The sequence below is a fragment of the Balaenoptera ricei genome, chromosome 15 (genome assembly GCF_028023285.1).
Source record: "Balaenoptera ricei isolate mBalRic1 chromosome 15, mBalRic1.hap2, whole genome shotgun sequence".
Classification (NCBI taxonomy): Eukaryota; Metazoa; Chordata; class Mammalia; order Artiodactyla; family Balaenopteridae; genus Balaenoptera; species Balaenoptera ricei.
In genome coordinates this window covers 1,790,149-1,806,798 of record NC_082653.1, presented here as the reverse complement: position 1 = coordinate 1,806,798, position 16,650 = coordinate 1,790,149, and the positions used below count along the sequence as shown (strand labels likewise).

The 16,650-nt window shown below is 59.4% G+C and overlaps 1 protein-coding gene across 8 annotated transcripts in view; it reads left to right on the top strand.

Moving 5' to 3' along the window:
- The window catches only part of CDH4 (cadherin 4), a 578,825-nt gene extending 564,968 nt beyond the window's left edge, over positions 1 to 13,857 (top strand). For all 8 annotated transcript variants that reach the window (XM_059898536.1, XM_059898535.1, XM_059898541.1 and 5 more), the window contains 7 exons: positions 2,432 to 2,685; positions 3,215 to 3,357; positions 5,348 to 5,581; positions 6,754 to 6,987; positions 7,213 to 7,352; positions 7,900 to 8,064; positions 9,912 to 13,857. In XM_059898536.1, coding sequence (XP_059754519.1) covers positions 2,432 to 2,685; positions 3,215 to 3,357; positions 5,348 to 5,581; positions 6,754 to 6,987; positions 7,213 to 7,352; positions 7,900 to 8,064; positions 9,912 to 10,118 — 1,377 coding nt within the window. In that variant the 3' untranslated portion in view covers positions 10,119 to 13,857. The remainder of the gene's footprint in view (positions 1 to 2,431; positions 2,686 to 3,214; positions 3,358 to 5,347; positions 5,582 to 6,753; positions 6,988 to 7,212; positions 7,353 to 7,899; positions 8,065 to 9,911) is intronic.
- The last annotated feature ends 2,793 nt before the right edge of the window (positions 13,858 to 16,650 follow it).

Sequence of the window (16,650 nt, the reverse complement as noted above, 5' to 3'; positions counted from 1 at the left end):
CATCCAGACACAAGAGGTGCTCACTGCGGCTGCTGCCATTGCTACTGGATGTTGTCAGGGCAGAGCAAAGAAGTAACATTTCAGAGCATGTGCTTCCTGACCACCTCAAATCTACTTCGCCGATTCACATGATCATTTCATCCAAATTGAACATTGGAGGGTTTTACTTACCTTTGTTGATTTTATACCTGATCTCCTTTCTCTTACACTGAAAATCTTGGTTCCTAACAACAGTAATATAATTGCTTATTTACTTTAACCTACAATATACAATCACCCCTCGGTATCCATGGGGGGTTGGTTCCGGGACACACACCCCCACAGGTAGATACCAAAATCCACAGATGCTCAAGTCCCTTATGCAAAACGGCATAGTATTGGGTTGGCCAAAAAAGTTCGTTCGGGTTTTTCCATGAGAACTTTTTGGCCAACCGAATATTTGCATATAACCTACACACACTCTCCCGTGTACTTTAACTTATGATACCTAATACCATGTCAGTGCTGTGTAAATCGTTGCCTGTGTGAGGCAAATTCAGGTTTTAAATTTCTGGAATTTTTTTCAAATGTATTCAATCTGTGGTGGGTTAAATCCACGGATGTGGAACCCACGGATATGGAGAGCCAATTGTACATAAAAAGCTTAAAAAATAACAAATCCAAAATCCCTACCAACAGCAAGAAGACCAAACGAATTTAAGATTTCTTTGCAATAACTGTTGTCCTTAGAATAAATCCCATGAAGGACTTACCATCTAAATGCTGTCCCAGTCACGAGAAATCATTATTTTCTTGGGAGTTATATTACCATCGATACATAGTTAGTTTAATTTAATTCAGTTTGTTTCTAATTTTCAGAGATTGCTTTATATATACAAGTTTACTTGTAATACCTAAAATGTGAGAATGTAAGATTTTACATGGCTCCAAAATCAAAGCTATGTGGCAAAACATACGCAGCAAACTCACACCTCCAGACGTTCCCTCCACCCTATTCCTTCCCTCTGCTCATGGGTGACTGTTTCTACGAGTTTTTTGGTTCATCCTTTCAGCATTTCTTTTTGCAAATATGAGCAGATACACATGCAAATTCATGTCCCTCTCCCCCTTTTACACAAGAGGCAGCCTGCAGGGGATGTTGCCTTTGCTGCTCACCAGTCGATCCTGGAGACCTCCCCGTTCCCACGTGTGTCTTCCTGGTTCGTTCTGACAGCTGCGAATGTCCCCACTGTGCGGACACAGCTCATCCACCCAGCCAGGGCTGTGGGTACCTGGGCTGACCGCAGTATACATCCTCTGTGAATGATACAGATGATACGTCAGGGAATATTCTTGGGCACGTGATACTTCGCAGGTGTCTAAGCAGAATTATTCAAATGCAGCTGCAGTGTGCTGTGTTGCCTGTTTTCTAGTGAGACCGTTGCAAGCTTTGCCAGGAATAAGTACACATCTCGGGGCCCCAAGTGCTTCTGTGCAGCTTCCGTCCCCGCCTCAAAATGTGAAGAATACCCCCAGAGACTGATCGTACCCCGTAGACGCTAGAACTATAGACAATAGAACCATACTAGCATTTATCAGCCGGGGTCCTGACACCCCCAAAATGTGTGTTAACTGGAGAGAATGGTCACGCAAGGGCCACACACAGAGGTGAGGGGGCCCCGTGAGACCTGGTGTGTTGGTGTCCTGGGGCTGCTGTAGCAACTTACCCCAGACCAGGTGGGTTAGACCAACTGAAGGATGCTCTCTCACAGCTCTGGGGGCCAAACATCCAAAAGCAAGGCATTGGCGGGACTGTGCTCCCTCTGGAGGTTCTGGGGAGGGTCCCTCCGCCCCGTCCAGCTTCTGGGGGTTGTCGGCCATCCCTGGCTCGGAGCTGCGTCACCCCAGCCTGTGCCTCTGTCTTCACCTGGCCCCTTTCTGTTTCTCCAGTCTCCCTCCCGTAACTCACAGGGCACCCAAGCTGGAATCGGGGGCCACCTCAATCCAGGGTGACTCCCTCTCAAGACCTTTAACTTCATTACATCTACAAAAACCCTATTTGCCAAAGGTCACAGTCACAGGTTCCAGGGGGACGTATCCTTGGAGGCCACCCTTCCACCCACCACACCTGGTGAGGCACCCTGGACGGACAACAGCCGGGGCCTCGACGTGCTAGGCTGCAGGGAGCAGGGTGGGGGCCCCGGAACTCCTAATGCTTGATGAGTGCCGGAGCCGCTGGCGGGGAGGCGTGCCCGTCGGGAGCTGTAGCCCCCGAGGAGCCCAGCTACGGCTACTCCATGACGCGGGAAGCTGGGGGACGGCACCCCTCGGGGCTGACCCCCTGGGCCCAGAGCAGGGCGGCTGCAGACCAAGCAGCCCCACGGGCACCACCCTCCCCGCCGGCCTCGCGGGCACCCAAGCCAGCTCCCCGTCTCGGCGCCTCTCATTCCAGGCGGTCGACTATGAGCTGAACAGAGCGTTCATGCTGACCGTGATGGTGTCCAACCAGGCGCCCCTGGCCAGCGGCATCCAGATGTCCTTCCAGTCGACGGCGGGGGTGACCATCTCCGTCATGGACATCAATGAGGCCCCCTACTTCCCCTCGAACCACAAGCTGATCCGCCTGGAGGAGGGCGTGCCCACCGGCACCGTGCTAACCACGTTTTCGGCAGTGGACCCCGACCGGTTCATGCAGCAGGCCGTGAGGTGGGCCCACAGAGCACCCTCGGGCCCTGGGAACGGGGTGCCCCGTCCTCCGTAGAGAAGAGTCCTGGACGCCCAGTGAAACCTGCAACCCAGAAAGTCCCGGGTGGGTGCTTAGGGGTATCCCCGACTTGTGGTGTCCCCACGCAGGGAAGCCGTCGGGGCAGCTGGCATCTCCGGCCGCCAGGCTGCCCTGACACAAGACGGCGGGAAAAGCTTGAAGGACGTTCAGCCGCATCTGGAGTCAGGCTGGGTCCTGACCCCGCTTGGCGCTCCTGTGCTTATGATTTTGCGAGCCACCGGCCCCCTCTGCCCCGCCGTCTCCCCGCCTGTAAAGGGGGCGATGGGAGAATCTGCCTCCCAGGGTCCTTGTGAGGTTAAATAGCCCGTACTCCTTGGAGACTTCCAGCCGCTGTTGTCACCGTCCCGCGTGGGAGGACCCCCCACCCCCACCCCGCGTGAGCTCGGCAGGAGGGCGGCCAGGAGGGGCTCCCCCAGCCCCTCGCCTCACCCCTCCCCCCCTCCCCCGCAGATACTCAAAGCTGTCGGACCCAGCGAACTGGCTGCACATTAATGCCACCAACGGCCAGATCAGCACGGCGGCCATCCTCGACCGCGAGTCTCTCTACGTCAAAAACAACGTCTATGAGGCCACCTTCCTGGCAGCTGACAACGGTGCGCCCAGGGGCAGGGAGGCAGGGAGACGGGGGGCCCGCCCTCGCCCTCGCCCATTCGAAGCCCTGGGCTTGGTGGTTCACTGACGCAGGCGCCCAGGTCATTTGCTCTCGCGTGGGCGCCAGGGGAGCTGGGCAGTGTTACCACCACTGTTACGACTCCCTGGGCTCCTGCCATGTGCCAGGCACTATCCATCAGTGAGCAGAACAGACAAGAGCCTCCTCCTTTGCATGGGTGACATTCTAGAGGCCAGTGTGTCAGCTTGAACCAGGTTTGGCTGCATAATAATTACAGCAATCTTAACAGGATGGAGGTTTACTTTCTCCCACATAAAAGAAGACTGGAAGCAGGCAGCCCAGGGTCAGGTATGAGAAAGCAGGCTCACTCTGGCCACTCCCGTGTCCTTGGCAAGCTACAGCATGGCCCAGAACAGCTGCTGGTGCTCCAGCCATCATGACCACGTTCTGGCAAGTGGGAGAAGAGGGGAGGTCAAGGGCACACCCCAGCCCTTCTAAGGACTTCCACTCGCCGCTCACGAAGGCCAGAGCTCAGTCACGAAGCCGCAGACTTCCACTCGCCGCTCACGAAGGCCAGAGCTCAGTCACGAAGCCGCAGACTTCCACTCGCCGCTCACGAAGGCCAGAGCTCAGTCACGAAGCTGCATCTCGCTGCAAGGGGTGCTGAGGCATGTCGTCTCTGGTTGGGCACTGATGAGCCCAGGTGAAGTTTGGGGCTTCGGTTCTTTTATCAAGGAACAAAGAGGAGATGGCTATGAGGGACAACTCAGCAGTCTCTGCCCCAGGGAGACGAGTGTGAAACAAGTCAGCCAGATAATTTCAGGGAACGGGAGGTGCTGGAAAAGAACCAACTGGAGGATGGGAGAGTGACCGGGGCCTCCTGCTGCACTGTTGGCTACGAGTGACCTGCTGTGGGCCCAGGACCTGCAGGATCAGGACAAGCCAGGGGAAGGTGGGGCGGGGAGGGGAGTCCCAGAGTCAGGAAAGGGCACATGCCGAGGCCCCATGCCAGGCCCGTGCCACGTGGGTTCTGGGATCAGCTGCATAAATAAAGCTTCAGGAGCTAGAGTAGCCGCTGCACAAAGGTTTGGTCAACAGCAGCTGAAAGCTGGGACCTGGTGACCATCCCGCAGCCTCCTGCCCACCTCCCTCACCCCCCGGGATCCACAGAGGCCCAGCCCCTCAGCCAGCCACGATGAGTGCCAGGCCCTGGTCGGGGAAAGCTGCTCTGAGCAGCAGCTAGAGCACTGAGATTAGAACGTGATTTTAATGAATCGGTGGCCGGAGCAGTGGAAAGCACGAGGAAGACACCGGAAACGGAGCACAAGTCCCGCTCGCATTAATAGAACCCGTCCGTGCTGCTCCTGACTGTGAGCTGTGTCATCAGCCACCTGTCACATCAGGCACCAAGCTGGTCGCCTTAAACGTGCTCTGATGCATTGCCTGGGAGATCACAGAGACGCACTATGGGATGGATGTTTTACATGCTCCGCCTGCCTCAGCCAAGAAATGCAGTCGTTAATGACGGGGTCAGAGTTGCCACCAAAGGGCAGGGCCACGGTCAGAACACAGAGGACAGACAGGCCACCTCTGGCCACTCAGCACTGGTCCACCCCCACTGTGGGCCTGGGCCGAGGCAGGGGCTGGGCATTGGCAGGGTTTGGGGACGGGACAGCCCACACGTGTACAGGTGTGTGCAGTTCCTGTGTGTGTGCAGCGGAGCAGCTGCGTATGTCATACGGCAGAGTGTCAGTGTGCGTGTGGGGCTGTGGTCAGCTGGGGTCTGTCCCAGGTGGGGCTGGGGGTCTGTCCCGGGTGGGGCTGGGGGTCTGTCCTGGGTGGGACTGGGGTCTGTCCTGGGTGGGACTGGGGGTCCGTCCTGGGTGGGGCTGGGGGTGGTCCCATGCACACCGTGGGTCTGTGGTCATGGAGCCCAGGAGTGACCCATGTGATCACCCGTGTCCGGCCCACAGGGATCCCTCCCGCCAGCGGCACCGGGACCCTCCAAATCTATCTCATTGACATCAATGACAACGCCCCTGAGCTGCTGCCCAAGGAGGCGCAGATCTGCGAGAAGCCCAGCCTGGACACCATCAACATCACAGCGGCCGACGCGGACGTCGACCCCAACATCGGCCCCTACGTCTTCGAGCTGCCCTTCGTTCCAGCGAGCGTGCGGAAGAACTGGACCATCACCCGCCTCAACGGTGAGCCTGCCTCGGGCACCAGCCCACTGGCATCCCTGCCACTGGGAAAATCAGACTGAGTCTAGGGCACAGGCCCCCAGGGGCCCGTCACCCCTTCACAGGAGGGTCGCGCAGCCCCTTCCTGTGGGGTGGGGGCCCCTGCCTGCTCCAGGGCTCGGCTGCCAAGGAGGCCCCCAGGGCAGGCCCCAATCTCATCATTTTAACAAGCTCAGCCTTGACCATCCCAGTGGCTATAACTGCAGACCACTTCCTATGCCAGTCACCAAATGATGGGACGGACCCTAACCAACATATTTCCTGAGGGCACTTTCCTAGCCGTGGCCTTGGTAGAAAGGGCATCCAAGTTCTGAAGTTCTGATAGCATTTGCTTGTTCCCCAAGCCCTTACCAATACTGAATATTGTTTTAAAAAGCATTTTTCCAATTCTTTTAGCCAAAATCAGTTTCCACTTGTATTTTTTGACTGCCAGTGGACATTGTTTCATTTATTTACTGGCCATTTTTTGCTTCTGTGAATCATCTGTTCAATGTCCTTGCCTATTTTTCTTTGAAAATGGGGTTTTTTTCTAATTGATTTGGTAGAACTCTTTGTATATTAAGGAAATAGTTTCTTCATTCTTCGTGTTGTAACTGCTCTAATCCTCTTTTTTTTTTTTTTTCCTGGGCTGTGTTGGGTCTTCGTTGCTGCACGCAAGCTTTTCTCTAGTTGTGGCGAGCGGGGGCTACTCTTCGTGGCAGTGCACGGGCCTCTCATTGCGGTGTCTTCTCTTGTTGCGGAGCACGGGCTCTAGGCGCGCGGGCTTCTGTAGTTGTGGCACGTGGGCTCTAGAGCGCAGGCTCAGTAGTTGTGGTGCACGGGCTTAGTTGCTCCGCGGCATGTGGGATCTTCCCACACCAGGGCTCGAACCCGTGTCCCCTGCATTGGCAGGCGGATTCTTAACCACTGCGCCACCAGGGAAGTCCAACTGTTCTATTCTTGAATTGCCAACGTCTCAACCTTACGGTATAACGCAGTGTGTGTGCGCGCACATGTGCGCATGTCTACATGTGTCTTAGCCAAACAGGCGTGTTAGATGTTCACACTATCGGGCCGAGTCTTTGCCTTCGTTAGTCTCGCTCAGAAAGGAGGGCTGGCTGCTCAGTGAGCGGAGCCCGTCCCGTCACTCGCACCAGGTGACTACGCCCAGCTCAGCCTGCGCATCCTGTACCTGGAGGCCGGGGTGTACGACGTCCCCATCATCGTCACGGACTCGGGGAACCCGCCCCTGTCCAACACGTCCATCATCAAAGTCAAGGTGTGCCCGTGCGACGAGAACGGCGACTGCAGCACCATGGGCGCAGTGGCAGCAGCCGGGCTGGGCACGGGCGCCATCGTGGCCATCCTCATCTGCATCGTCATCCTGCTCAGTGAGTGCAGCTGGTCCTGGGGTGACGGGAGGAGGGGCCCAGGTCTGCCCACGGCCCCATCTCCTGGCCCCGCTCTACCTGCCAGGAGACTTCCAGAAGCCCCGCCCAACCGGGCGCCCGATAACGGACACAGGCGCTGGCGGCCACGCGTGCGCACCTTCCCGCGCATGCATGCCCCTGTGCAGACACACGCGCACCTGCTCACGCGTGCCCCCTGCCCCACAGCCATGGTCCTGCTGTTCGTCGTGTGGATGAGGCGGCGGGAGAAGGAGCGCCACACGAAGCAGCTGCTCATCGACCCCGAGGACGACGTCCGTGACAACATCCTCAAGTACGACGAGGAGGGGGGCGGCGAGGAGGACCAGGTGAGGCCCGCGGCCAGGGCAGCAGGGACGTGTGGGGACACCCTCCCAGCCCTGGCGGAGCACACACGCTGGGGGGACCTGCGTGACCTCCTGCCCTCAGCCCTGCACCCCGGGCTCGGGGAGGGTGGACCTGGGGCGCTGCCCAGTTGGTCACTGGGGACTCAGGGCGAGCCTTAGCCCATTAAAGCTTAGCGACCACCCCCGTGAAGTGGGCGTAACAGCAGCCTCAGGTCCAGTTGTTCCCGGGAACACATGAGGAATGTGGTGGCAGCTGAGCAGATGGGGGAGGGGGTCGACCCCAGGGGGAAGGCAGCAGGGGGCGCAGACCCCACAGGTGCCTCGAGGACGGGCAGGATTTGGATGCACAGAGGTGGGGTGAGCATTTCAGGAAGGAGAGACCAGGTGAGGGACTAGGACGGGGGAGCCCCCGGGGGACCCGGAATAGGTCAGTGGATACGCTCAGGGCCCGGTCACAGAACAGGACTCATCTGGGGTGTCTGCCTGTTATCCCCGCGGACCGCCTTCCCTGACTCCCCTGCGCCCCCAGGACTACGACCTCAGCCAGCTGCAGCAGCCGGAGGCCGTGGAGCACGTGCTGAGCAAGGCCCCCGGGGTGCGGCGGGTGGACGAGCGGCCGGTGGGCGCCGAGCCCCGGTACCCGGCCAGGCCCGCGGTGCCCCACCCAGGAGACATCGGGGACTTCATCAGCGAGGTGGGTAGCCCAGCAGCGACGGGGGCGCAAACCTGTTAACACAGACAAGAAAAAGCCCACTTCTCTGGGGCCCGGCGTCGGGCTGAGCAGGCAGATCCAGACCTGGGTTCACGCCGGCCCTGCTCCTGCCGGCGGGGAGCCCCTCGGTTTAGTATCCCCACTGCAGAAGGACTAACCTGCCCCCGCCCCCGGTGAGGACAAACACACAGGGCTTAGCAAGACTGTCGGAACTTGAGGCCACAGTCCAGGCAAGAACAGGAAGGGGACCAGCGAGGTGGCTCTGACCCCAGACTCCTGTCTGCAGCGATCGGGAGAGGCCTCCGCAGTGTCCACTCAACCCCGATAACCAGACGCACAGGCTGCCCCCTCCCCCCTCCACACACAGGGCATTGGGGACGGCCTGGGAGGTGGGCGTCATTCCAGAGCTGCCACCTGACCACACGCCCGTGTCACCCATCCTGACGCCTGGGGTCTGGAGATGATGTAGCATCAAAGTCCCAGCCAGCAGCGTCCCTTTGATCATCCCCTTTGCAAGGAAAGCTGACCCACCTCTTGAAGCTGAGCCCGAGATGCCCAACTGACATGTCCAAGGGCGTCAAGAGCAGGCCTCCCACCTGTGCTCCCGTCCTCCTGTGCGGTAAAGCCGAGGGACAGCGTGAGCCAGGGCACGTGGCTGCGCCCCAGACGCTCTCCCCGCCAGCTGCTGCGCCCCGGGCAGCCAGTACCTCCGCGCCCGCCGTGGCTCCCACAGACGGGGTGCCCTCCGTGCCCCGTGTAGCCGGCGTGCGTCCCTGCGGATTTACCCCCCGTCTCTAACACGACTGTACTTTGAGAGGGGCTGACAACACTTCTTTCTCCACCTACGTCAGAACCGGACTTTAAAAGGATTTATTTAAACGGAATAGAACCCAGGGAGTGGTTCGGCAGAGACACAAAGAGATTTCTCAGAACATTCCCCGAAACAGACCATGTCTCAGGCCGTAAATGAAATTTTTATGACTGCCCAAAAGCCGATTCAGCTTAGACAACATTTACCATCTACAGTGTAATAAAATTTTTAAAACTCCAAAAACTACGTCCTCCCCAATCGACAATCAAAAGCCCACTTTTAAACAACTTAGAGGAAAGTAAAAATGGAAATGACCGACCATTCCGTACTGAATAATGGAAAAGGTACTCCCCTCCCTAACCAGGGCAGGGTTAGGCAGTGACCAGCACGGGCCCCCGGGCCGTCCTACGGGAGACCCCTGGAGCCGGGGGGGGGGGGGGGGGGGGGGGCGGGGGGGGCGGGGAACCCTCCAAGCTGTCCCGCCCCCCTGGGAAGTGTGTCCACCCCTCCCACGGTCCCCGGGTGGGAGCTGCCCAGGGGCGCCCTTGGCCAGTGGCCAGAGTGCTGGAGGTGGCCTGGCCAGGGGTCCCAGCATCAGGCACTGGGGAAACGGGGCCGGGGCACGGGCAGGGGCTCCAGCCACACCTGCTACATCCCTGTTTGCTCCTGCGCACACTTAACGGTAACGACTCCAGGTGTCTGACACCCACGCCGGGTTCACCGCCCTGTGGCAACCACCAGGGACTCGTGGAGGCTGGCCTCTCGCACAGGCCCCGGCCGGCCCTCCGCCTGGCTGTGTGCGCTGCCCCCAGGCCTCTTCCACAGCTCATTCTGCAAACACCGCGCCCCTACTCGGGTCTCTGAGGCGCCTTTCCCTGACACGCAGGAGCACTTATTGAGCACCTACTGCATACAAGGCCCCATCACTGTGCCTCCCCAACCTGCCTCCCCAGCTCCGCTCCTGGGCGCCCCTCCGGCCCCCGCCCCGCACCCTAACCCGTGTCTCCACGGCCCCCAGGGACTCCGGGCGGCCGACAACGACCCCACGGCGCCGCCCTACGACTCGCTGCTGGTCTTCGACTACGAGGGCAGCGGCTCCAGCGCGGGCTCCGTCAGCTCCCTGAGCTCGTCCAGCTCCGGGAACCAGGACTACGATTACCTGAACGACTGGGGGCCCAGGTTCAAGAAGCTGGCGGACCTGTACGCAGGCGGCGAGGAGGAGTAAGCAGCCCCCCCGCCCTGGCGGAACGAGAACAGCGCTCGGACGGACGGACGGACGGGAGGAGACAGCGGGCCTTCCCGACGCCCGCGGCCGCGCCACTCGGCTGTGTGTGCGGGGTCCCCGCCCGCCCCCCGCACCGAGCTGTCTGGCACGAACACTTGTCCGCCCGCGGCCGCCCCCAGCACGGCAGCTGACTCAGCACTAAGGAGAGCAGAGGCACGGTCTGAACCTGAATTTCTTAGGACAGAAGCGCTGTTTAAAAAGAAAATGCAAGTGCCTTTCGGTACATGTATCAGATTCCCTCACACTCAGGAGCAACTAGGAGCAAGCGGACAGACCAAGTCCCCCCCAGCCCGTCCTGAGCGCCCCCAACCCCGGCCAGTCCCAGCTCTGAAGGCACGTATTAAGGAATTGGGGAGAATGTGTCCTTTTTTCCGATCTTCTATCAAGAAAAAAAGTGGGTGACACGCTTGACAAAATTGACAAAAACAATTTGGGGTCCAAATGCCATAAGCCTTCTGAGTCCTCACGCTTTGCTGTGCACAGTTGGGGTCTCCCGGGCCCCTTGGGGGTCCCCGAGGCCGGAGGCCCCACCTGCAGCTGCTGCAGCAGCGAGTGCCCCTGGGGCAGGCCAAGCCAGTGGACCAGAGGCCCGCTGTACAACTGGGCTTCCACGGAAGTGTCTACCGCCCCTGACTCCCAGACGCTGGAAATAGCTGGGCAGGTGGGGTTCCCAGGGGCTGTCCCTGATGCTCCGCCATCTCTGCCCTTGGCCATCCCCAGGGCCCCCCAGTCAATCATGAGGCCTCCCCCAGGGCCAACCGTGACCCTGAATGCCACCCAGGTCCCCACTGCCTTTGGTCCAAGAGAGTACGGTGTCCCAGGAAACCACAACCAAAACCAGCCGGCATGCCACCAAACCCTGGCATGAGCCCTCCACCGTCTAGATCAGACTCCCGAGGGCCCCGCCAGAGGCCCAGCGAACCCTCACCAGTGCAAACCCCCGGAGGCCCTGGACGCCTCTGGCCACGGGCGGGGCTGTGCGGGCTGCAAGGAGACCTGATTCTCACCGGGGTTCCAGGCGGACGGAGACGACCAGGCGGCCGGAGACGACCAGGCGGCCGGAGACGACCAGGCGGAGGCTGGCAGACTCCTCCCCTGCCCTGCTCCTCTGGACCACTTTCTGATGCTCGTGCGCCGATGTGGACGGCAAAGTCAGCTCCGAATGCCGGGACAGCCCTGCCTTCGCTCTGCCATCTGTCCCACACGTGCGTCTGTCCCACACCCGCCAGAAACAGTCTCCTTTCCTTTGCACCCGTGTCAGCGGCCCGCAGCTGCAGGGCCAGGTAGCTGCTCCAGCTCTCAGAGCCAGCCGTGCCTCCTGAGGGGCAGTCTGACTCCCAAGCCACACTCCAGAGTCAGCTCCACGGCGCAGCGACAGGGGCTGTGTCCGGAGGCCCCGCCAGGGAGCCCCCTGCTGTGTCTGTCCGCGGCTGCGTGAGAAGAGGCGCTGGGGCAGCCCTTCGCCCAGCATCTCCCAGGGACAGCCGTTCTGGGTGTGAAGGCGCCTCAGGCCGGCAGGAGAGCCACCTCCTGGGGGATCCTGGCCTGCTCTCGGGCTCCCCAGGGAGGGGCCTAGGCTGCCACTGGCCGCGGGCAGGACTTGGTGTCGGAGCCCCACCTCACACCTGCTCCCGGGGCCAGGGGAGGCCTCGGGAGGGGCGGGGGAGGGGTTCCACAGGCTCCGCGTGCTCTCCATCGGGGGGTCTCTGATCCACTCCCCAGCCCACGGCCTGCCCCGGGGCCATGGTCCTCCTCTTTTCTAAACAGCCTCGGCCTCAAAGATGCGCTTGAGTGTGCACGTGTGTGCGCGATCCGCGTGGGTGTGTCCCCCCTGGACGTCAGGGTTCTTCCCCAAACCAAACTCATCACTAACTCCATCCACCCTCCCGGAGCTGAGCTGAGCTGGGGAGCTGGGCTCCGGCCTGTGGCCTGAGGGAGGCCCGTGACTGCTGGGGAGCGACGCGTGGACGGAGGCAGCGGTCACCGGTGTCACATGCCGATGCCCCTACGCAGACTGCCGTCTCCCGGACGTGGCGGGCGGGGTGGCCTGCCGAAGGGAGGGGACGCCCCCCTGTGAAGCCGTGCTATGCAAATCGCTCGGGGTCAGGCGGCCCATGAGGATTGTCCCAGTGTCTGAAGGTGTGGCCATTCAGGATTGCTGGTGGTGTCAGGGTTGGTGAGATGTGAGCTGGAACCTTGTTTTTGTTTGTTTCTGGAAAGCTCATCCTCCAGTTGAAGTTCTAAGGGTGAATATGGTGGGGGGCCCAGACAGCTGTGAACTCTCCCCACTGGAATCCTGAGGCCTCCTTGGTCCCCTGGGCTCACCCCAACGATGGGTGTGCCAGGCGCAGCCTGCGACTCGGACCCCTTGGGGCACCAGGCGCCCTGCCTCCCCCCACCCAGGAGAGTCCGTCTCACTGCCCCCTTCCAGCTCTCTTCCCCCCGCCCCTCGCCTCATCACTGCCAGGGCCCCTGCATCTCGCCTGCATCACACAGGCTGAGGCTGCAGCAGCCAGCGGGGGGACACGTCAACGGAGGGGGTGCTTCTCACACCCATCCCTGCTTCCAGGCAGATGGAGAGCTGCCCCTGGAGGCCCCCACCCCCTCCCAGATGCCTCCCAGAACTCCGTCCCAACCAACGAGTTAGGATTAGCTAAACACACAATCAGCGTCAAACGTCCCTCTTTCGTAGCTTGTAGATACGACGGGTCCAGATCAGAGGACGCAGCCAGCGGAGGCCTGGACTTGGTGCTGGCGAAGCGCTCGGGCAGGTTCAGCGCCTGTAGGGAATTTCTGTTCTTGTGAACAGGAGACGCCGGCAAGAACGCCCTGGTCTCGGGCGGCGGGCACCCCCAGCCCGGGGCCACCATGCCCGTCAGGCCTCAGCACCCGCCACCCCTGGCCCAGCTGGCCTTCCCTTTCCTGTGTCCTTCAGAACATCCCGGGCGCCAGACCTCTCACCGCCAAAGTGTCAGGCTAACGGCAGTCGTCAGGCCTTCCCTACTGTGAGCACCGTCTATACGGGCCTTTGAGATGACGGCTTTGTTCTCTCCAAGGGGAGAGTCAGGGAGGGGAGTCTCGATTTTTGTCAAGGCTGAAAGGCGTAACACCAAGAAAGCAAACCAGTCTCCCCGCTACGGAGCACCCTGAGAGACAGTTCCCGGCAACGTGGCGCAGATAAGACAGGCCCCCCGCGAAGCAGGGGATCCCGGGGGGGAACCTCTGTGTATAATTGGAACGCGTTTTGCTTTTCCTTTCTCTCCTTTTCCCATTCTGATTTTTTTTTTTTTTTTTTTGCATGTTTCTTTTTGAAAATGGACGAAATGTGTAGCAGCCCGCATGACTGTGGTTGTTCTGGGGAAAGATACTGGAGTTTGATGTATTCACGCTGCATCTCTGAGCATTGTGCAGTTAGACAAACGTTCCAACTTTTTTTGTAATCGTCAACAGCACAACTATTTTGTATTGTTGTTTGTATCATTTTGTACCAAAAAGAAAAAAAAAAAGGAAAAAAAAAAAAAAAGGGCAGAGCGTTGATGTTTTCAATGTGTTTTCTAGCGCCAGGCGGTCTCGGCTCTAAACTGAGTAGCAGCTTCGCGGAGTTGCCATGTGTGGGAGCGGGCTCGGGGCCCTGGCACGCTGCTCCAGGGCAGTAAATAAAGTCCCCCTGTTAAGTGGTCGCCTGACCCCGCCTGGTTTTTCTCTGAGTGCCCCATCCGCTCAGGGGCAGCAGATGAATGAACACGGGGGCTGAGGTGTCGAGAGGGGGATCTGAGCACCTGCTCTGTCTCAGGCTCCGCCCCAGGCTCTGAGGGCACAGACAGCCACAGGACCAGGCCCACTCCTCACACCTGTGAGGCCCTGGGACACGCACAAATGAAGGCCCACGGGCCGTATGTCTAAATATGCCGAAGTTCTTAGAAGGTCTAAACCAAGCTAACAAACCGTTCAGCGAGGTGTGTTCCCCCTCCTACCTTGGCGATACACCTTCCAACCACCATGAGAAGCCTGGGTCAAGTTCAGGGTTCTCCTGCCCCTCAGATTCTCTCAGGGCCCAGCCTCCTCCCCGCCTCCGGGGACTGCAGGCCCACCCCTGACACCAGCCGGAAACCCACGGGCCAGCGGGTCCAGTCCTCAGCAGCTCTGGTCACGTGCCCCAGCCTGCCCTCGACCGCTGGCCTGAGTCTGAGCCACGGTGGCTCACACCTTCCTGGTCACAAAGCTGCACAGGGGGAGCCCCCGGGTTCAGTGCCAGACTCGCTGGGGCTCTGCCCGCCTCAGGGAACAGCTCAGAAAGGCTGAGGGGCGCCCCGCTCACCCCACTAATAAGTGGCGCAGTCAGACCAGAGCCCCAGGGACCCACCCTGCAGGCCAGGCTCCCAGCCCCGCCCCCCCTCAGCCCCCACCCACTTCCAGGACTCTCCTGGGGCTCGAATCTGCATCCACAACAAGGTGCATAACAAAAAGTCACTCATATGGTTAATTATAGGCAGGCGCAGTTGACAATTACAGGCATGATTAGCACTTGCTAATTTTGAGGGTGCCAGCAGCTAATGACATTCATAATTAGGCAACTGCTGTGGGCCTGGGACAGGCAGTCACAGCTCCTTGTAATCAGACCCCCGGGGCCAGGACCTGGGGGGTGGGGGGACAGTCTGCTTAAGGTCACCCCCTCCCAGCTCCACGGCAGAGGGCTAGAGCGCAGGCTCAGTAGTTGTGGCGCAAGGGCTTAGTTGCTCCGCGGCATGAGGGATCTTCCCAGACCAGGGCTCGAACCCGTGTCCCCCGCATTGGCAGGCAGATTCTTAACCACTGCGCCACCAGGGAAGCCCTCCCCTGCCTCTTGTTTCTAGAGAAACTGAAGTCTCCCAGGCCTCCCAGAGTCACAAAGGAGCGGCTCAAGAAGCTAATGATTAGAACCAAGAGTCACAGACTCAGGGGCTGACGCACATTCCTGAGCCATTTTACTGATACTGTAACTGCCACCAGAAGGAAAAGGCTGGCTGCACGATGACCTGAGTGCAGCCGCGACATAAGCTCCTCCATCTTGAGCAGAACTGAGTCTGTGGCGCTTGAGGCAACTGAGTCTTGTCTCACGGTTCCAAGAACTGGCCTCAAGAGAATGCGATTAACATTATCGCTCATATTAACCTATATCTTTGTGTAGCTCGTTCTGCCCGTATATGTAAGCAGGCAACTAAAACTGTCTGCAAAGAGGTGCTACAGACCCATGTCGACACCCTCCACTCTGAGAATACGGCACCTGTGTCTGCAGGAAGAAGTTACAGAAGACAGGCCTTCACCCCTAATCCCACAGAAATGGAATGCTGTTCCAAGTGGGGATCTGTAAGCAGCTCTTTGCAAGAGGTCCCTCTGTCTTGTCACTAACCTTAAACCAGCCGCCCCTATGCTCTACTCGTCTCTGGCGCAAGCACACCTTTCAAATCTTTTGATCACACAATACCTCGCTTAACATGTTGCTTCCCTCCGTAGATCAAAGAAGTAGACATGAAGAATAAGTAACTAACAGACGACCAGCTCTCTTCCCCAACTTCCCCTTCAGTAATCTCACGAACAAACTGTGTGAACGAGACGGCATCTGAAAAAAGATCGCAAGGAGTCGACCATCCTGCACACAGTGGGGAATGGCGGCGACTCTGACCCCAGTCTCCATGATTAACTGACATTACTTCCTCTTTTCCCTTAAAAAAACTTTCACAGCTGAGCAGAATCTTGGGAGTTGGTTTAGGGGGACCCTGAGTACGACTTCTCCCCCAGATTGCTGGTTTTCTGATTAAAAGCACCGTTTTCCATTTCTACCAACACTTGCGTCTCCAGCATGATCTCCAAACAGCGAGCAGCTGGACCTGAGTTCAGTAACATTTTTACCAAAGGAAAAAAAAATAAACTTCCACCCTGAGCCCGATTTTAACTGATCATCTCAGGCTGGGCACTGCCTCACAAGAGCCAGGAGCACTCTCGGCTCTCCTGGGCACGCCTCCGCATCCTCTGGGCAGCGGAAGTGAGGGAGGGCTCGGTCATCACTACTCTGCCGTGCCGGACGCCCCAACACAGCGTCTCACAGCGAGACGCATGGGACGTGGGGACTCCCACTCCACAGAGGGCGGCGGCGGCCCACTTCGGGGCCAGTTTGACCTAGTCACTGTTTGCCAGGAACGTGCCGGCACCACCATGTTAAGTGATCCCACCGCTCCCCGAGCCCAAGGGGCACAAGCACGAGCCCCATGCCCACGCGCAGACCAAAGCCCGCCTCCTGCCCCAGAAGGCCCCTCCCCGAGGGCGGGGGCGCTGCCAGCTCACCAGGACCTGCCCCCACGGCACCCAGGGCCAGGCCTCTCCTGCACAGCCCCACAGCACCTCAGACCAAGGCGGGCGGGGCAGTGCAGGAGCACAAGCGGGGTCTCCCCTGACCCTGCAAACTGCAGCTTTAAGCAGCCTCCTCGGAGAGGGA